The sequence below is a fragment of the Barbus barbus genome (genome assembly GCF_936440315.1).
Source record: "Barbus barbus genome assembly, chromosome: 29".
In the NCBI taxonomy this organism is placed as follows: domain Eukaryota; kingdom Metazoa; phylum Chordata; class Actinopteri; order Cypriniformes; family Cyprinidae; genus Barbus; species Barbus barbus.
Genome location: NC_136757.1, coordinates 24,375,338 through 24,397,351, shown reverse-complemented (window position 1 = coordinate 24,397,351; position 22,014 = coordinate 24,375,338). Strand labels below are relative to the sequence as shown.

The following is a 22,014-nucleotide window of genomic DNA, read 5'->3' as shown; positions in this document are numbered from 1 at the left end:
TGAAGCTTGCTTTTTCCCCAAGGAGCACATGTAGAATGGGAGCAAAATAAAAATAGGACCACATGAAAAATTTTTGTAAACACAGAAAAAAATATCTAATTATGTGTTTTCCCTTAATAAATGGATACAAGGAGATATTTAAAAGCAAAATGATTCAATAAAATACAAAATGCTCACTACATTTTTTTTAAATATTTCAGCTTGAAACTGTATTTAATAATTATGTAATTATTTTATAAACTCTGTGTACTAATAAACAGATTATTGTTTCAATCTTTATGCATAATAGAGTGATGAGTGCATTTAAAGCAACAGATTGCAAAAGCGCAGTGCACGTTTCTAATAAACAGTTATTGTGCATTTTTGCAGACGTTAATATAGTTGGTGCATGTGAACGGATCTTAAGAGCTGCTAGGCACCTAGCTGAGGCCATTTTTAAACATTTTAACCTGAAATAGTCATGCTTTTCTTTGTAGTTTGTGGCTGGATAATGCTTCTAAATTACATGCAACAGTTTGAGCCTCTGCGCTGGATATTTTGGGCCTTTGCCCCTCTCACCAGGGTGTACATCCTGTATACATGCACATTTATCAGAAGTTCAGTTCATGCAAGCTGTGTGATCGTTTGATCTCAGTTGGACAGACAGAGTGATGTCAAGATCAGTTCTCATGTACTGCAGTTTCCTGTCTTCTCATCAAAATTTAGTTTAAAAGAAAAAAAGGTCCTCTTGTTTTCTTTTAGATTGACTTCTTAGACAAAGTCTTAAGATTTTCCAGAAGTTGTTATTTCCTCCCTGGCCACAAAGAATTAGATTGGGCTTATCTAGGAATGGACAGGATGAGGACAGTTTACAGCTTGCTTCCTCTGCTGCATTGCTTTCCTTTTTGAACTGTACCACACCCTAAAGATTGCCGACCCTGTGCACAGAGAAAACTCATTAGATCCCTACGGCTCTCCAGACGTTGTCCTAATCGCCCGTTGATGACTGAGATTTCTGGGAAGTGCATCTCTGTCCTTCTCTATCATATTTGACATGAGTCATGTTTTGTGGATGCCATGAATGTTTTGTAATTCCAGGTCATGCTGCCTCTAATTTAAGTTTCATAACCTTGTGATGGAAAGTTATTTTTATTTTTTTTCTCCCTTTAAGGGTTTCATCAGTTTGGGGTGTTGCTTTAATTTATGGTTTAATTGAATTACCTTAGTGTCAGTTTGAAGCAGATGCGCGTCAGTCCGTTTTCAGGTTTCTGCAATTACTTAATAATAAAAAGATGCTTCTTTTAGCTGGAGGGCAGATTTGTTGTTTAGAAGGCCTATTTTGATTTCCCCTGAGAATATGGCTCATTATCAAATGCAGAGATGATGGCAAGTAATTGTTTTTGTAAAAACAATCATAAAGGACAATAATTGATCTATTCTTTTTAGTCTTTCAGTTGCATTTTATTTGTGAGTAAAATTTTATTTCTGAATGGATATCTTATTGTGAACGATTCATCCATTTATGTTGAATTTCATTTAAAACAATTATAATTTTGACTGTTATGTTTAGTCAAAATGTCATAACTCAGTTTTGTCAATTTGAAATTTCCTTTTTTTGATCTTAATTGTAGTTAAAGTTTTAGTAATTTTGTGTTTTTGTAATTTTTCTTTTTCTTTTTTAACATATGTCTGTATAGTTTTTATTATTTGTTTATTTAGGGTTTAGGTATTTTAGTACCAAGTTCATTTTAATTTAGTCAAATGTTGCTCTGGTTATTATTTATTTTTAGTCAACTATAATAATAGATTAATTATTATTTCAGCTAACATTAATTTTTCAAGCAACAAAATGTTTTTTTTATGGTTATTTATTGTTAATTTTGGTTATTATTTATTTTTAGGCAACTATAATAACCTTGATGGCCAAAATGCTTCTCTCTGGTTATGTATGCCAGACTTCTCCAGTTACTTCTAGTTGACTTAAAGTATAATTACTAAAACCAAAATGTAAAAAACAAACTAGAGTTGTGTCTATGACATAAAAACTGCAGTGAAGTTAACAATCCACTGAAGAAATGTACTAAAATTAAACAAAAGTTTAAAGAATTAATTCTTTTCAATTAAATCATCATGTTTAATCCAAATATATAATTGTATGCAGCAAAAACAATTAAATATTGAATCTGAACTTATTATAGTACATTAAATAAAATATTTTTCAACCTCAATTAAACCTATGACATCCTTTGAATTTATCTGTGAAAAAAAACACTAATGCTTTGGGAAACATTTGCACAAATCCAATTATTGAGAAATTAGAGTGTGTCAGAGATGTGACCTCAGACAGACAGCAGAAGAGGGGAGGACAGCAGCGGGCCGGTGGAGTACGTGGGATGGTGGACAAATGAAAGAGTTGTTTACACTAGTGCAGCGAGACACTGGCAGTGAAAGCAGAGCATTGTTCCTCCATAAATGCTCTCCGAAACAATGAAGCTCTCATGCTGGAGAAACCCTCAGAGGAAGAGGGGGAGTTTGAGGACTGGAGATCTATTAGGCCTACTTATATAGTATGTGATGGAAATAATATCAAGATGATCCAAGATCTAAATTTCCACTTGGGAAGAAACCTTGAGTTGATCCTGTTCCTGTTGCTCTTATACTACAGTATGTGTGTATAGGGTGGTACTTCAAACATTGGCTGTATTTTGTCAACAGCACCAAGAGCACTATGTTATTGTCATGACATTTTGGACTAATGGATATAAAGAATCTTGAAGTACCATGAAAATGCCATATTAGAGTGGCGTGCTAAATATATTTATTTGCTACGGTATTTATTAGTAAGAGTTTTTCCTCTCAACGTTTTAGTTCAATTTCAATTCTCTGTATGTATGTGCCGTACATGTGGAAGAATTGACAATAAAGCAGACTTGACTAGTTTGATTCACTACTGATAACAGTGAAAGTTTACAGTTCTCAATGCTATTTTGGATATCATAGCAGAAAATAATATGCTTTTGAACACTCTTATAAATAACTCTTATAACACTATAAATCTTACACTATAAATATTAATTAATGTAATTAATTACTTTATAAATTATTAATGTATTATCACTATATTGATTATCATATGTGACCCTGGACCACAAAACCAGTCGTAAGTAGCACAGGTATATTTGGAGCAATAGTCAACAATGCAATTTTTTCTTTTATGCCAAAAATCATTAGGATATTAAGTAAAGATCATGTTCCATGAAGAGATTTTGTAAATTTCCTACCATAGATATATCAAAACTTAATTTGGACGACTTTAAAGGCAATCATCTCAATACTTAGATTTTTTTTGCACCCACAGATTCCAGAGATTCAAATAGTTGTATCTCAGCCAACTATTGCCATATCCTAACAATTTATTTACTCAGCTTTCAGATGATGTAGAAATCTCAGTTTCAAAAAAAATGACCCTTATGACTGGTTTTGTGGTCCAGGGTCACATCTTGTTTTCCACTATGTCCTCTTTAAAGTTTGCACCGAATTGAAACAAATCAGTCCCAAAGGATTCTATTCTTTTGACATTATTGTACTTTGGACATATTTACCATGATTTCTTAGTTCAGATACATTTGATTTTAATTAATTAATTTTAGTATTTTTATTGTAATTTATTATTTTAAAATTTAATTTAACATATTACTATTTAATTTGATTTTAATGTATTACTTTATCTTGCATTGATTTGAAATTGTATATTTTTTATTGTAGTTTTGAAGTGCTGGTTCTTTGTGATTTTCCTGTTGTCCCTAAACTCACATTATCTGAACGTGAAATTGCTTTTGTGCTCGTATTCCTACACCCTAAGCTCAAATACCACCCTTTCTCAGAAAGTTTTGTGATCCGTCAACACATTAGCTGGGAGAAAACAACCTCTTCTTTTACCAGAATAAGACCACAAGGTTTGCAAATGTCAATAAGAATACACTGTCCTTAAAAATGACATGAACGTTCCCTACCCCACCCTCTCCCCCGCTGGCCTGCGGCCTGTTGGCATTCGACATGCTTTGGTTTTGAGGTTTCTTTTATTTAGTGACTGCTCTCGAATTCCCAGAGGAGCTCTACTCAATCATTCGGAAACATCTTGGTATCCCTCATGGAAAGCAGAGGGAGGGAGTGTTGGTTTCGTAAGCGGCAGGTTTGTGTCGTCTGACTGCTGCGAGTAAGAGAGTCTCCTGTGTTCATCATATTACCTTTCAGCTCGTCGTCAGAAAGCCTTGACCTGATTGGCTGAAACCTGCAGTGTGGGCAGAGCCTAGTGCCCTTATATGTCCCTCAGGGCAGATCTGTTTTTTTTTGTTATGCAAAGCATTGTGGGAAGTGTACAGGTGTAATGTGCTACCTTCTTATCTTTCACCATTTGTTTGTTTTGTTTTAATGCGTTGACTCGGCAGAGCAAAGGAATGTGGATAGTTGAGGATCTCGGCTCGACTTGAGAAGCGCTGCGCAGGATGGCTGTTAGGTTTCTGCATCAGGTAACCGGTAATGGCTGTAGGTGTGCACCTGATACCTGAAGGAAAAGCATACAGTACACCGGCTGATGGAGCGCAGGCTCGTCCTGTGCTGTCTGCACGCTGTTGTGAGGTGGTGCTTTTTCGTAGCTGGACTTTTGACCTGTAGGAAGCTCGGCCTGAGCTGCATAATGTGCAGGCATTCATGGCTGATACTGGTGTGTGACTTTAATTACTGAAATTACTGAATCACGTGAAGCAAAATAAGAAACTGAGCTAAAACCTGAATCTACTAGAATCTACTGCATCTGCTAAACCTCACCAGTTTTTGATTAGGAATTTATTATTTTTAAGGGTTTGCATTAGATGGAACAAAATAATGACTTTAGATGGATAGATAGATTATAGATGAATTATTGTAATTTTATCTATCTATAAATCGTTTTTTTTCTGTTCTATAGTTCTGTCGCTCTGTGTATCGTTCTTTCTATCATTCTGTCATTCTTTCATTCTATCTATAGTTAAATATCTATCTATCTGTCTATCTGTCTGTCTGTCTGTCTATCTGTCTATCTATCTATCTATCTATCTATCTATCTATCTATCTATCTATCTATCTATCTATCTATCTATCTATCTATCTATCTATCTATCTATCTATCTATCTATCTATCGTCCCGTTGCTCTGTGTATCGTTCTCTCTATCATTCTGTCTGTCTTTTATTCTGTCCTTTAGAAAAAGTTGTATCTTTTGTTCTTTACACCTTTAACAATTATATTAAATATTTAACAAAATAAAGTTTCAACTATTGGTAATAAATAACAGGTGGCATTATTTATTTAGAACTGCATTTATCTTTGATACCTCATTGATGTTTGGGCTTATTTGATGGTTTGTTTGTTGTTGTTTTTTGCTTGATTTACCTTCAGCTGATTGAATAACGAGTTTGCATGTATCACAGAGAACCATAAACAGCAAATGTTTTGACTCACGAATTCTGTTGTTTGTGTTTTCTTTTTTCTTTTTTTAACTAGATCTTTTCTTCTGGCATTAGCAAATGTGTTGGCACATTGGAATGTTTGGAAAACTCTGAAAATACCATGATAAAATCCCGGTGTATTGTTTTAGCAACACATTGCCATTAAAAACAAGTGTCACATGGTATTCTGACTCACTTATACGCAATTATAACAGCCCGTTATACAATCTGCTTACTTTGATGACTGTGCTTGAGAAATTTAGCTGTAACCAAACAGGATACACATGAACACATCTGAAGATTTCTGTAGTTTAGGCCTTTGCTTAATGACTAAGAGTCATTAAGAGTTAAATGTTTGTGGAATGTAGAGTCGGGTCAGATGGGAAGTGGGTAAAATTAGTCTGTGCTGTACACATGCCTGGGAGTTTGTCTCGTTGAATAGATGTTTGGGTGTGTGTCAAGCGGGGCTTCCTAATGACCTCTGTTTTCGGGATGAGCAAGCTTTGCACATCCTCTTTGCTCTTTATCTGCACATCATAGTTAGACAACTATTGTTTTACTATCATTGTTTACGTTGCAAGCGTGACCTCTTTCTCAGTGCTGCGAGTTATTTTACTAAAGAATCCACAAATTATGCATCAGTGTAAAGCTCATCATATTAAGATCACGTGAGCATCAGTTTACATGAACCCTCCAATTCCACGCCGAGACCATGGGAAACAAGCCGCTATTCTGGATTAGACGCCACCTCATTCCAGGGATGTAAAATCACTGTGGCAGAATAACCGGCGCCGCACTCCGCACTTGTCCAGATATTTTCTTTTGAAAATTTTAGTGAGTAGCGTCAGATTGCACAGCAGGAATGCTCTATATAAGGCTACGAGTTTGCAAACCCTCATAGAAGACGACATGTGACCTTCAGATTTCCTTACAGCATGTTCTTCAGTATCAGAATGGTTGTGATGTTTGTGGGTTTGGGATATTTGGCAGGGTCGCTGTGATTGTGTCACCACCGGCCTTCGCCGTAACCCTGAGCTGCCCCAAAAATACCAGAACTCCTTGAGCTTCATGCCTCCTGTCTATCTCTGTTTCTATGAAATTCATCGCTCGCATGCTGATGCCTCTTGTTTAAGAATGCTTTAGACACTTGAGCACAAGAGGGCAAAATTAGGGTTGCATGCAAAGGGTGTGATTCTTGTAAACTGAACAGCAGAAATGAGCCCAATGTTTTTAGTGCTAGTAACGGGGATGTTGATGGCGCAGTGGATAAGACACATGCCTTTGGTGTGAGAGACCCGGGTTCGAATCCACTGTGAGACACCAATGTGTCCCTGAGCAAGACACTTAACCCCCTAGTTGCTCCAGAGGCGTGCGACCTCTGACATATATAGCAATTGTAAGTTGCTTTGGATAAAAGCGTCAGCTAAATGAATAAATGTAAATGTAGTTTTGAATACAGAAGTGTTTAGTCAGCCCTCTTCAAAGATACCTGTAGTACCAAGTCGATTTTATGTATTTAGTAAAACTCTAATACGACCCAAGACAAATATTTTATATATAATAGGGTTATTTAGTAATAATAAATATGCTATTTATTTATTTAACTTCAATCTTAATTTTTACCTTTTAAAATTAATTTTCAATTTTCATTAAAATTTTACTTTGTCATTGTATGTGGTTTTGTGATTTTATAAAAAAAAAACAATATTTAATTTTTAGTCATTTTAATAATTAGAATACTTCAACTTAAATTGATTTTATTTCCGTTAGTTTTTACTAACATTTTTAATTTAATTTAAAAAAAAGAAATTGTGTAAAGAACTCCATGCAATGAAAATGTTCTGTTTGAAAACATAACTTTTTGAATGAATTTTGTAAATGATTCATTTTAAGTACTGTAGAACAAACAGTGCAGTTGTGAATGTCATTGTTGATCAATGTAATATTGAGTCGAAACAAACTCTGTTCCAAACAGAGATTGACACACACTCTTATGATGTGCAGAAAACAGAACACGCCGACCTCAAAATGACCCTCAGACTAATTACAGGATACACAAGTACGTCTGTACCCACAAATGTACTACACGAGACATCTCAAACTTTTAAATTTCACTTTTGGACCTTCACATTCATACCAGCACCTTACAGGACACAGCACGAGGGAGGATAGCAAGCACAGATAACAAACACTCGCGATAGGCGTTCGGCCCAGTTTCCAGTCTTCACTGTAACACTTCTGCTCAGAGGCTTTCGCCTGGACTCAGATGAGCTGCATGAGGACGCGACTGATAAATGACCAGGAAAAGCTGATTTAAATTTTTTACCCACTTTACATGCTTCTTTTTTTTTTTTCAATGACCGCCATTTAACATGCCTCTGACTGCATAGTAGGCAATTATCGGGTGTAGTGGAGTTGCTATTCTGAGATGCTAACTATCTATATGTGTGTGTGTGTGTGTATAATGTTTCAACATCCAATGCCAGAAACCTGTTCATGGTATCATTTACATCACATAGCAGGAGTGTGCGTGGCTAAGTGAGGTGTCATCCCTTCAGCAATGACACGGAAGCTGGGATGGCATTGGTAGCTGTTGTATTATTAGCGGAAGGAGTGGCGCTTGAAGAATTCTCCTCATCTCTCGTAGTCATTTGGACGTGTTTTTATCTCCGATACCCCTCAACCAGTCACTCGTAGAAATTCAATGTGATGAGCCTGGGCCATCCACACATCCAAATAAAGATTTATCATACACCACGGATTAAATGTGCCAGCCGTATTCTGCCCCACTACAGAACACCGGATCCTTGTCTGAGATGCACACTGACCCTTTTTACGACCGTCTATTAGATGTAGACAACACTGTTAAAGCCTCATAACAAGATGGGAAATAGTTGGGCATCGGTTGAGGAAAATGTGGCAGCTGCCCGGTGAAACGGCACCATTTGTTTTTCTTTGAAGACGAAGCGGTGCTTCAGATGAGTCGGAACAGAACAGGGTCATCTGATTTAGGACGCAGGAAGAGGATGTGGACTTGGGTAATGCGCTTGTGTTTCTGTGCTTTGATCTTGATTTATTGTGCAATAGAAGTGTCAGTGGGAATCTGGACTTTCTGAAGTGTCTCTTAAGAACATGCCAAGCCATTCAGCCAGTTTTTCTATCAATTTTTTAAGCTTTACTTTGATGACGTTGAAGTAAAAATGCTGACAGTTTTCCATACTTTCTGACTGCATGATTTTTTAATTTGTGAGTAACAGAACTATGTTTAATATTTTAGAGTGGTTAGAGACAACTTTTAGTAACACATGAACATGGCGTAGATTTAATGAGTTAGTTTTTCAGAACAGTGCTGATTCACTTCATGTCAACTGATCCAACACTTTTTCAAGTTTTTGGTTTAGTTTTTTAATGTATTCTTATCTCTATTTTTTGTAGCAGTGTATTTATACACTGCTATTCAAATGTTTGTGGGTTGGTATGATTTTTTAAAATGTTTTAATGTTTTGCATTCACCAAGGCTGCATTTATTTGATCAAAAATACATTGTGAAATATTATAACACTTTAAATGAACTGTTTTCTATGTCAAATATATTTTAAAATGTAATTTACTCCTGTGATGCAAAGCTGAATTTTCAGCATCATTACTCCAGTCTTCAGAGTCACATGATCCTTCAGAAATCATTCTAATATGCTGATTTGCTGCTCAAGAAACATTTATCATTATTATCAATGTTGAAAACAGTTGTGTTGCTTAATATTTTTGTTAAAACTAATGCATTTTTTCTGGATTTATTTTGATTAATAGAAAGTTCAGATGAAAGCATGTATTTGATATCTTTTGTGACATTATAAATGTATTTACTGTCACTTTTGATCAGTTTAATGCATTCTTGCTGAAAAGTAAAACATCTGACTAATCTCAAACTTTTGAATGGCAGTGTATGATTTTAAGATAGCTGGTTTTTGCTCAGATGAATGCTGTTAGATTTATCACAATGTGCCATAACTGTTTTAAGCATTAATTGTAGAATTAATTTGTTATGGCCTGTTAGGTTCTAAAATAGGAAGTGTCTTTTATTTAAGGAAACGCATGCAGAAAGGGGGAAATATTTTATTACAGGAGGAACCATATGGAAAGTGACAATGAATTTCAAGGAGACTGTTAATCATGTGCTAATAGTCCGCTCACAGCTCGAGCAGAAACGCTCTGAATTCATAGAGGAGCATAGAGCTTGTTATATGTCATGGTGTATGCAGAGAGGACTGTGTGTGTGGTGTTGAACATGTATTTGTTAAATTGCACGGTAGAAATGTGAAGGACATTTATAATCATGATGATCTTCATATCTTTAGCAAAGGTTTTTTTTTTTTTTTTTTTTTTTTTTTGAACCACACATGAAACGTCCTTTCTGGCAGATGTCACTGAAATAGGTGTCTTCACAAATCACACTTGTCTGTGTTATAGACTCTATATACAGCCTCTGCTTGTCATTTGGTAGGCTAACATTAGATTGGCTGAAATATCTCTGGAGGCGGGGCTTTGGAGAGAAGCTGTCTTGTTTAAGGATGTGATGGGAAGTTTGCCAAACAGCTGAAATGATTGATTTGAATGGCTGACAAAAGCAACTTTAATGTCATTTAAGAATCTATGAAACTTTATCAGGTGTATAGCAATTGGTTTACATTTTTTCATTTTAATTTTTACATTTTCATATTTATTTTTTTTAATACCACAAATAGATTAAATTTATTTGAACGGCTCCAACCTAGTGTTGTTTTGACATTAATTTTTATTGTAATTCTGCAGGGTTTTTGCAATCTTTTATAAAAAAATATTACTGCTGTGAGTATTTATTTTCACAGCATTCTTAAAGTATTTATTCTTCCAAAAAACACACTGTTTGATTTCTGTATAACGTTTTTCAGCCTCACTCCCCAGAGATGCTTGTTCAACAGTCTAGATTTCAAAGACGTTCTTTCTCCATCCATTGTTGGAGTTGTTTTCTGAGACAGTTAGTGCTTTATTTTGGAGGACTGGCTGTCCAGTGGAGCAAACAAAGAGCATCAGTCTGTGGATGTCTGTCCCTGTGCTGTTCTCTGGAAGTGTAAATGTTCGCTCGCTCTATTTTTACACCACAGTGTTCTGAGGAAAGAGTGACTGTGCTCCAGTAAGTTTTTTCTGTTGGGGATTCATTGTTTTCTCATAGGAATGATGTCAAGGCCTTTTTGCGCTTTGGTTACTTGTTAAATTAGTGTCTGTTTTAGTGTCAGTATTGAGTATTACAAATCAACCACTTGTTTCATGTTTGCCATGGAACAGCTTGTGAATACACTTGGGGTGGGAGAAAAAAATGTATTCGCCGATGCATCGCGATTCTCTCTTCAACGATTGTTTTTTTTTGTTTTTTTCGTATATGGCACGTGTGCGTGCTAGAGACGCGGCGGGCTTCATTGCACAGAATTTGCGCTGTGAGACACGTGCGCATTGCTTGACAGAAGCCGGGTTTCCATCCAAAGTTGCGAATTTAACTTATGCGCAAAATTGGAATATCGCATAAAATATTTGCGAACGACCACCGTTTCCATCCAACGAGTCAAAGAGAACAAAATCTTCACTTCCTGATAAACTGGCACTAAATAGCCTATAGAAAACTAGGATAAGCTACTGAATATAATCATTTTCATATATGAAAAATTAATTGCACCTCAGAGCGAGCAGACGAAACACAATAAATGCTGTCATTGCTTTCGGAGGTTAATGCTGCTGTTTGGGAACACAGTCGTGTAAGACAATTATACAGAATACTTTGACAGACTTTGCTCAGGCATTTCAGAACGACCATAACAACATTTCAGATGCTGTGGAACGAGATCAGTCCACTGCTAGTCAAGTTATCCTGTCTCATAGGGTTAGGGTTAGGGTTAGGGTTAGACCTAACCCTAAGTCACATGACTTTTTTGATGCGCTTGGAGGAAGTTATTCAAAATGCATTTCCACCTCCCTTTATTCGCATGAACTCTTTTTCGCACAAGTCAAAAACAACCTCAAGCGAGCATAACTTTTTTACGAATTAAGGGATTTTTATTCGAAATTTGGCGTTTCCATCACTCGTTACACTAAAACAGGGTGATTCCCACCCCTAGAATACACATTGTTGCTGTTATTGTAAGACATTATGACATTCCTGTAGTGCTATCAAGGTCATGGGTTTAAAGGAAATTAACATATAAGGTTCAGTGTTTGTTGCATTGTGTCTGTCAAATTCACAAATTTAAATGTAATTATATTGTGTAATACTATTATATTATCAAACCACTATTCTGATAATTGATTCATCTATATTGATTATTCCATTAATTAATCAGATATTTGACATCTGGCCGTAAAAATTATGTTGGAAGTCACAAATATATAAAGGGTACAATATAGTGAAAGAAATCAGTTACTGTGAAAAATAATGTTTTTATTAAATAATCATTAAATTGTATTTAAATTAATATCTTCATTCTGCAAGGATGCATTAAACTTATCAAAAGTGACAGTAAAGACATTCATAATGTCACAAAAGATTTTTATTTTAAATGTTCTTTTAAACTTTATTAAGAATCACAACTGATTTTAACTTTAAGACATTTGAGCAGCAAATCCACATATTAGAATAATTTCTAAAGGATCATGTGATACTGAAATTTCAGCTTTACCATGATTTTTAAACTGTTGTAATATTTCACAATATTACTGTATTCATTGTATTTCTAATAAAATGTATGCATCCTTGGGGAGCATAAAAGACTAATTAAAAACATCAAAAAATCTTACCAACCCTAAACTTTTGAATGATAAGATGATAGATTTTTTTTAAGGTAATGTGTAAATTCATAATCATCAGTAATTATATCTGTCTGATGTGAAAATGCCTAGGCCTGTATAATTAAATTGTACAATAATTGAAATGAAGATCTTATGGATCGGGTCAAGCATATTAGAGTTTGTGTATTAGCTGCTGGGTGCATCAGCGGGTCGTCATCATCTTATAATCATCTTATAGGTACTTGTTAAGGACTAGGGGTCTTGCTAATATGGACAGTGACTGCAGGAGATTGTCAGTGGGCATAAAACCCTCTAATCTTCTTTTCACTGCTAACAGAGACAGTGTTGTGCGTGTCTGGTTCATGACCCTTGATCTCTTATTGTCTTACGTGGAATTCCCAGAATTCTCAGTTGCTCACATTAATGTTTACAAATCCAGCTGTTTCTTTCAGGTTTGAGTGACATCAAGCCTTGATCATTAAGATAATTCTGGGAAATAGATACTGGGAAATAAATAGACTGACAGCTGAAGGTCTGGAACCCATGGCAGCTTTCATTGGCCAAGGCCAAGAGGTCCTTTGACCGACATGTCAAACAACCAATCATAGTTTGTTTCGTTCAGCGTCACGTTTCAGGGCGTGGAAATGTCACCACAATAACAGACCGGTGTGTAAAACTCTTTCGGACGTATTTTAAAGATTCTATGCCACGAACTTTAAATATTTCATATACTTTTGAAAATCCAGCATCTAGTTGATCCTGATAAGCGTTCGTCGTCACAGTTGTAAACACGACGACTTTCTTCTTTCGTGAGGGGGTTTGGCATCACGGCATCTTAAAGAACGCGACACACACGTCTCCTAGAAAACCTGTATAATTCAACCAATCCGATGTCAACTTCGAAACTCCTGAAGTGTTTCCACTTTTGTGTGCCATATGCATCAGATGTTCAGCCAGCGGTCCATGGGCGTGACGTCTGAAGCTGAGACTATGAAATAGACAGAAAAAAGGAATAGAGAAAAAGAGAAATAGATATAAAAGGACATCCCCACCATTTCCTCATTTAGTCAGTCTAGTTTCAGTCTCCATAGGTGCTTAATTCCGTAACCAAGGAAGTGCTCAATCCCTCATCTGAATGGGAGATGTGTAAGAAGGAATAATCAATAGTTTTACAAAGTTGCAACATAAATTTGCAAAAGGTTGTGGGTTCGTATCCCATTTTAGAACATTCCTTATCTACGTGCAATAAGCCATATTTTATTTTGAGACGTGAATAGTAGTAATGGACTGAAAATATTTGGCTGAATTTTTAAAATTCTGCTGAAACTGTTTTGGTTGGCGCATTTGGCGTCAGCGTCTATTTCATGCACACATTGTTGATAAACGACAAAAGGTTCTTATGTCACTTTTAAGCCCAAAGTATACTTTGTTTTTGCACGCATACACTAGCATATGCATATAGCTGAATGCGCAGCCTTTCAAAAGTATACTCCCTTTGAGGCGTACGCGAACGCAGGCGGTCGACACATGCGCTCTAGAGAGCTTCATCTTTGTCCAGCGTCTGCTCTATTTTTCTCCAGAAGATAAAAATGTCTTTGTACTCTTTTTAACTAAAGTTGCTGCTATCTTATAACCCCTTCACATAAGTGCTTGTCAATGCAGGCATCTGTTGTTGTTGTTGTTGTTGCAGTCTCCACTATTTTGTAGTAGTTGCTGTTCTGTCTTTTTTTAGTTTTGTTTTCTACTGTGAAACAGCGGGCCGTGCCAGTTACTGCCACCTTGTGGAACAACTGATTAGTGAAAAACCAAGTCAATGTGCATGTGTGACCTGCACATACTATTCTGGTGGCGTAATTTGTGTCACACACACTGTACGTGGACCCTTGCGTATGCGTAAAATACAAAGTATACATTGGCCTTTAGTCTTTGCTGTTTTCAGGTGATGCTTGAACAAAACTTAACTAGGCTAAACATCATTTTTGTCTCGTCTTCGCATCCAATAATCGCAATAAGCTTTGTTGCTTTTGATAGGAAATAAAGTCTGGAATTTCAAATATTTTCAATTTAGAAAATATGCCTTCATTATTTTTAAATAGTTTTTTAATGTGTTTTAGTTGCTACATTAAGCAATTTTAACCTATTTGAAGAGGATGATTATTTTGCTAAAATATATTCACTATATTACATTATATTATATTTTTACTTAAATGTTGTCTTCATTATTTAATGCATGTTTGAATAAATCTGTCATAAAACAAGTTTTTGTTAAAGCATCACTGATCAATACATAACACTAAAATACATATATATGCTACAAATACATATAGAAGTGGAAGCCACCCTCCTAAAGCTTTTTTAAAAATGTTGTAAAGTTTCCTCAGCAGTGCGCTATGTTGAAATATTAAAGTGAACACCATTGTCTGCATCGCTGCAGTATCTTGGGATTTCTTGAGAGTGTGTGTGTGTGTGCATAGGCTAATATTGTATACACTCCATCAGTACACACATAAATATGTAGGTATCGATCTGTGTGTGTGTGTGTGTAAATGTAGGCCAGTTGTGTATTAGGATTACATAAGAAGAGGAACCGGCAGAATCACAGCAAGAGAACGAAAGAGAGAGAGAGCGCAGACATGAAAACGGTGCTGTGCCGAAAGTGGGCACGCGCTGTGCAGTCTTTCAGGACTCGCCGTGGCTCCGTGAGTCTTATTTATAGTCCCTCTCTCTCTCTCTCTCCCTCTCTCTCCGGGTGCCTAATCTTCTCCGCCTCAGAGCTTAATTAGATTGGAGGTCGGGTGGCCATGGGGAGAGATGAGTGTGAACTGGCTCCCCTTTGGTTGCTGCGTGCGCCTGCAGAGAGCCCAGAGATGGAGGCGGCGTGGAGGGGAGCGAATCGAGGTGCGGGGGGAGACCGAGGAGCTAAGGAACAGCTTCATCATCCTCTTCTCACCCAGGCATGCGTCATGCCTGCTCAGACTGCTGGTGGGGATAGAAAAAAAGGCGCTCGCGGTGGCTTGATCCTCCAGGGATAAACCCTTCTATCAGCTGCCACCTTAGAGAGAAGATTGTCGTTTTTCTACCCCCCTTTCCTAGATCCCGCAGTAGGCTCGATTTGTACGGAGTTGGTTTGTATGGCGCTAGTGGGCGTGTTTTGTAATTGTGTGCAAAGTTTCGTGACGTGTCGTGTTGTATGTCAGTGAATCGTTTGTGCTTAGGTAAAGTTGTGGTTTTGTGTTGCGTCAGTCTGATGTTGCTTGTTGAAATGAAACTTTGTGAACTAATGATAACGAGTGGAGTGTAAACCGCAGATTGAAGGTTTGAACGAAACATCCTAGTTGGCGTGCGTGAGCCGGTGATGCAGGTGTGTGTGTGTGTGTGTGTGGACTTCACTGGCTCCTGTCGCATAGCGTAGCTTTTGCTGGCAGCGGCTGCACTGCCTCTGTTGATCCATCTGCCGTGCTGTTTAAACTCTTTCTCTGTCTGGGTTTTCTGCTTCGGTCATTACCGTGAGAGGCAGAGGGGAGCAGGTGTTTGGGTCTCTGTATCCCTCAGGTGTGAGGAGTATTTTTAGAGTGTTTGTGGATTGATGTGTATGTGTGTGTGCATTTGGGCTGGGCGATGAGTATATTCACATATATTAGCAATGAATTTAAGCTACATTATGAATTACGCAATTATTTTAATGCATTTTCCCAGTTTGCTAAAGCCATTAGTTTAAATTCACAAATTGTTTCACAACTTGCAAATAGGATAGGACAGATGTTTCATTAGCATCTCTGTTCTTAAAATCTTTTAAACTTAAGTTGCAAAATTGGCCATAGGATTTGTAAGTTAGGGTGACTGTGAATCTGATCAAACTGTTTGAATCACTTCAGAACTTTACTTCAATGATTCATTTGCACCATCACTTAAAGTGTCTTTTCATATATTTAAATATTTGAATAAAATACATGCAAACATTGCTGTTTATAACTAGACATTGTTGTATTGGTTTGTATAAATGAAAATAAGCACATTTAATATTTCTTGTTCATTTTGATTTAGAAAACATGCCTTTCGTATTTTTAAATAGATTAAAATAGATTTAAAGATGCTACATTTAAAGGGATAGTTCACCCAAAAATGAAAATTCTGTCATTAATTACTCAACCTCATGTCGTTCCAAACCGGTAAGACCTTTGTTCATCTTCGGAACACAAATTAAGATATTTTTGATGAAATCCGAGAGCTTTCTGACCCAGCATAGACAGCAAGGGAACTACCATGTTCAAGGCACAGAAAGGTACTAAGGACATCGTTAAAATATGTCAGTGGTAAAAACCGTAATTTTATGGAGCTACAAGGATACTTTTTGTGCGCAAAAAGTCTTGGATTTAACTAAAAATATCTTAATTTGTGTTCTGAGTAATTAATGACAGAATTTTCATTTTTGGGTGAACTATCCCGTTAAGTAATTTTAATTTGCAAGTTAATAGTAATTTATAGCTCTGTCAAATAAAAAGTAGTCATTTTCAGTGATTTTTGTGTAAAATAACTGTATGTTTTATTTGACAATTTTGTAATTGTTGCATTTGTCATCATTAAGTTTTATAAGTATTATAATTGACCACCCTGCTTTATAGATATCAGCATCAGCTATTAAAAAAACCCATAGTGGTTGACCGCTAATAAATATGAACCGGGACTTCCCTATCATATGGAGGGTCGTTTTTACTGTACAGTTGGGCTTTTGTTTTTGTTCAGGTGTTCTGTTGACAAGTGTGGCGGCCGATTTACTGCTCTAGTGGGTGTAGTGTGTGTGTTTGTGCGCGTCACATACCTCCCTCCTTGTCACACGTCTAACCTGTTGTATCTGCTGTGTGGACAGGCTGTTCAGACATGTTAACGTGACGGGCTGCGGTCTGCAGGTTGAGTTTACATGCTGTCCTGGCGGCCCTGCTCTCTCGGGCCTGTGTGGTGTGGACGGCTTCTTGCTGATGGGCCTGTCGACAGGAAACAGTGTTGCAGACACGTCTCAGCGTATTGGGACCAGCAGGGTCCTCCTCTCAGGCTGCTCACAGGGTCCTGTCCCTCTGAGACTGAACCAAGCCAGGGAGAGATGAGAGTCTTGACCTTGTTTACCTAAATAAGACTGGAGAAAGAGATGGAGGGATTTTTAGGTTACTTCTCAGGAGGGATGAGTGATGGTTTCCTGTGGAGACATCTTAAGTATAGGATTTTGTATTTTTTTTATTTTTGGGTCTAGATTTGCGTTATTTTATTTTATTTTCCACACAGACCTAGTGTGTATGTGTAGAGTGATCAGACTTGAACCTGTCTCATCAGCATAATAATCATGGCTTAACACATCTGGAGCATGTGCACTAGGAGTTTCAGTGTGATTAGACAGGAAAAAACAATATATACAAATCTTTCATTTGTATATATTGATATGTTTTGCAAAGTATTGTTAGTGCTTTTTTGATGCAATAGGACATTGCAGTGATATATTTTGTAGGCCAACCCAAGTTTGTATCACCCTGGTTCGCTTGACAAAAACCCAATAGGATTTTTCTTTTGGCTTTTGGATTATTGCAGAAAATAGCTCTGCAGCCAACAAAGATTTATGATTCTTGTATGTTTTGTTCATCAGGATTAACTGAATTAACTTTTATGAATTTTGAAGCATAAATACAATTGCCACAAGTTAAAACTCCCACACCCAAACAAGATAATTAAGATTACATACAAAATAGCATAAAACTGATTATGTAAACACTCAAATCTTAAATAACAACAATGATACAGTGACAAATTGGTTGTCATAGTAACGACACTAATTTGTGGAAATTCAGCACATTGTGAGTTCCACAAATCTGAATTGTTACCCCAAACTATAGGCCTATAAAAGCCTGATCAGTGACATAAAAGTAATCAGAATGCAGCTACTTGTTATTTTATTATCCATTGACATGTGAACTTCCCCTTTAAATAACGTGACGCTCTGCCCTCTATATGTATGATGCTGCTCCCTTTAAGCGCTGTTGGAATATTTTTATTTTTTTCGAAGCGAATTATTTGATTCAGCATTTCGACACTTCCGTAAGGATGCATTAAATTGGACAAAGCGGTTTAATAAAGTATGTATTGATCTTGTGAATTAGCTAATTTTACTACACACATTTTTTAATTGGCTTTAAAAGTTTTATATGGGAATGTTACACAACACACTGAACCTTTGACGATGCATTGGCGCAAAAACACTCACCTTTTTGACCAGTTTCACATGAAACATGATTTCTCGACTGCCACAAATACGGCATTTTTTATGTACCAATATTTTAAATTGGCCTTTGAACTTGTATGGCAAAAAAAGACTTACCTTGCCAAAACACTGACAGAACCCATTGATCTAATGGCATTGTTGAGTGCTCCAAATGCAAACTTTGCATACAACAGTCAGAGGCAGCAACTGACAGCGCTCCGATCCAATGGCATACAGGCATCATCAGAATGACAGTACTCTAGCCCAATGATGTTGGGGGATCCAGTGGGGGCGACAATCATATTTCAGGGTGTCCTCGCCATTCTTGATCACAACCCTGTTAAAATGTAGTGGCAGTGCGTGCGCTCATTGGCACCCCTCCAGCTGGTGGCGCTCTAGGCGACCGCCTAGCTTGCTTATGCCTAGAAACGGTACTGGCTAAGTAGACTATAAACAAACTACACCCACGGTTGCATGACTTCAACATCACCATCACTAAGCTTCTGACAACTCTTTAAGTGTTTATTTAAAGAACTTTTTCCCTTAAAGTTTGAAGTAAGAGTACGATTATAAAGACATTGGAGCTGTGAAAGCAGAAATGAGTTTAATGGAAATGACGTTTAATGTCACAGACACTGTATTCCCATTTAGCCACTTGATAGCAACCGCCTTTTTCAAGACAAGGAAATGCTTTTAAAAATCTCAAGGGGGTATTACTGATGTATTTTATTTTGTAGCATAAAACTTGAAAATATCTTGAACTTGTTCACTGCAGATCTTATTTCAGGCATTTAAACAAAAACATAAAAAAACCCCATTGATTTTAGGACCTAGAAGTGCTAAAAATGCTCTCCTCTCGTTTATGGTTTTGGCCTAAAAAATACTTCATTCCTGCAGCTATCTATAGGGATGGGCCTGTCCAGCTTTAACAATGACTTTATAAATGTCAAAACAGATAAGATTACATTCCTCTAAATAACTCCTCTGAAGCCATGCAATAGTGAAATATAAAACTGAAATGCAAAGGTTTGTTTGCTGAAACCCTTCCCCACATTCAAAGCTCTTTAATCCTGTCATGTAAGTTCAGATCAGTGACGATCATCCAATATTTAATGATTTTCATTTACATCAAACCAGAAAGTCATACAGGTTTGGAACAACATGAGGGTAACTTGGTCAGGCAAACTAGATTAAGAGAAAATGTTGTTAATTGTTGTTCCTTTTTAATCAGGGACATTCCTGTGGCGTTCATTGATTTATGAAGCGAACAGCTTTTTAATTTTCCATTTAACTATGAAACTTTCCATCATTTTTCCAGAACAAGGAGGTGAGTGCTTTGTAGGAGCAGCCTGAACTGCCTTCAAATGATGCGGCATCTTTAGCTCTCTCGCTTTCTGTCTTTCTCATCACAGTCTTATGAACAATATCTCTACTAGCCACCCACAGAAAACAGCCCAGCGCAGGAGGAGAGGAGGAGAGCTGTCTTTGCTTATCAGCATCAGGCCCTTTATTCACTTTATCTCTGTGGGTTAGTTTTATTTGCTGCATAGCGCACTATCCGAGCGCTTGTGGAGAGCCAAACAAATGCACATGTCTACACTAATTGTACTCCTCCGTAGTAGTCCGAGGGCAGATATCTGCAGGCAGAATCCTCCAATTAGAGCTGCACGCCAACAGGGACGAGGGGAAGTGTGTGTTTGTGAACAAAAGCTAAAGGGTATAGTGCAGAAAATGATAAACAATGTATAGTTTTCTCCTTAGTCTGGTATCAGAGTGATGTCATACCTGATCCGTGCTGTTTCGTTAAAAGAACAATATCATAATATAACTTGAATTAATGACCAAATTAATAATTAATTACGAATTATTATCATTTAGCAATATATTAAAAGTACATCCTACTTTACCTGCATACAGTACATTCAGTATACTCACGATGGGCTGCCCACTGCTCCGGGTGTATGTACACTTGGATGGCTTAAATGCAGAGCACAAATTCTGTTCTTTGGAGCTGTGTGTGTGTATGTGTGAGTTTGTCGGGCTGGTTGTTAATGTGTGGCCTAAAGAGGGATATACAGACCCTGGTGTGGTGTTTAAGGACATTGGCTTGCGTAGATCTGTGAGTTGACATGGATTCAGACATCATATGTCTTTTATTATTCTTAAAAATAAAAAAATGGTGCTTTCGTCCTTGTGAGCTGTGGAAATGACAGGCCCATCCTTCATACACACTCTTCCTCCATATGCGGTAGACCCTCAGTTTGATGCAGTGACATAATGAGTCGTACCAAATAATGAGGCATTCACAGGTATTTCTGGATGATACCATATAGCTGGGGAGGGGGAGGGTCTTCATGTATTGACTGATATTCATTTTCATTATCTCATAAAAAGGAATATACTTGGTTATTGACAACTTTACGGTGAAGTGTGTAAAATAACATAACATGATCAAAAATAAAATTTATACTACTGTTCAAAAGTTTGTGATGCGTTTTGGAGGATTATTTGATAAATATAAAAGTCGAACAGCATTTATTTAAAAATGGAAATCTTTGTAACATATTATAAATGTCTTTTCACATCAATTTAATGCATCCTTGCTGAATAAAAGTATTGACTTCTTTAATAAAAAATATACTGACCCCAAAAGTTTGAATGGTTTCCTAAAGTTGAAGTTGAAGTTTCCTAAAAAAATGACACACTTCACCTTTAAAGTGTATAGATAGAATCTGTGGTATTCTGTTGATTAGAGAAAATTATAGAACATCATTTTGTCTTCTTCAGTTTAAACTTTATTTGTAAAAATCATTGAAAGAAAAAAAAATGTTTTGAGTTGGGTTTGTTATTCTAGGAGGAGGACTTACTGATTATGTGTGTCCAATGTAATTGCCACAGATGCTGTCTCGCTCAAGTTGTACTTGACCAGGAATATTCCTTTTAATGTTATGTGTGCATCCATGTAATTATGAAATAATTAGTTCAGGACACTTCATTTAGGACCAATTTGTGTATGAGCCACTCAACCCTACAGCATACTGACATTAGCGACGCCTGACTGGTGATTAATGATGGTTTCTTTCTCTTTTCCACACAGAGCTCAGGAATGGAGGAGACGGTTTGGGAGCAGTACACTGTGACTATACAGCGGGTATGAAATTCTTTTACATTAACTAACTTACATGTATAGAAATGTGTTGTAGAAGAGTGCCAGGGCTGTGAACCAGAAGTTTCATGCTTGTAGCCAAAGAGGCCACAGAACACACGCTACACAGATGGATGGCCCTCTTAACAAACAGACTAGAACCTCCTGCGGTAACCTGACTAAACACTCTACCAGCCTCTCTAACACACAACAATATCTGAAACTCGCCGTCACCGATGTGCTGGAAAGATTATGATTATATCATGTTTTGTATTTTAATAGGTTTTAAAAATAAAATTTATTTCTGTGATGCAAGGCTGAGTTTTCAGCATAATTAATCCAGCATTC

The 22,014-nt window shown here is 36.9% G+C and overlaps 1 protein-coding gene across 1 annotated transcript in view; it reads left to right on the top strand.

The window, feature by feature from the left end:
• Window positions 1-22,014, top strand: part of LOC306848988 (tight junction protein 2-like) — a 64,738-nt gene that overhangs the window by 4,490 nt on the left and 38,234 nt on the right. The window contains exon 2 of the mRNA XM_079383791.1: window positions 21,619-21,672. Coding sequence (XP_079239917.1) covers window positions 21,619-21,672 — 54 coding nt within the window. The remainder of the gene's footprint in view (window positions 1-21,618; window positions 21,673-22,014) is intronic.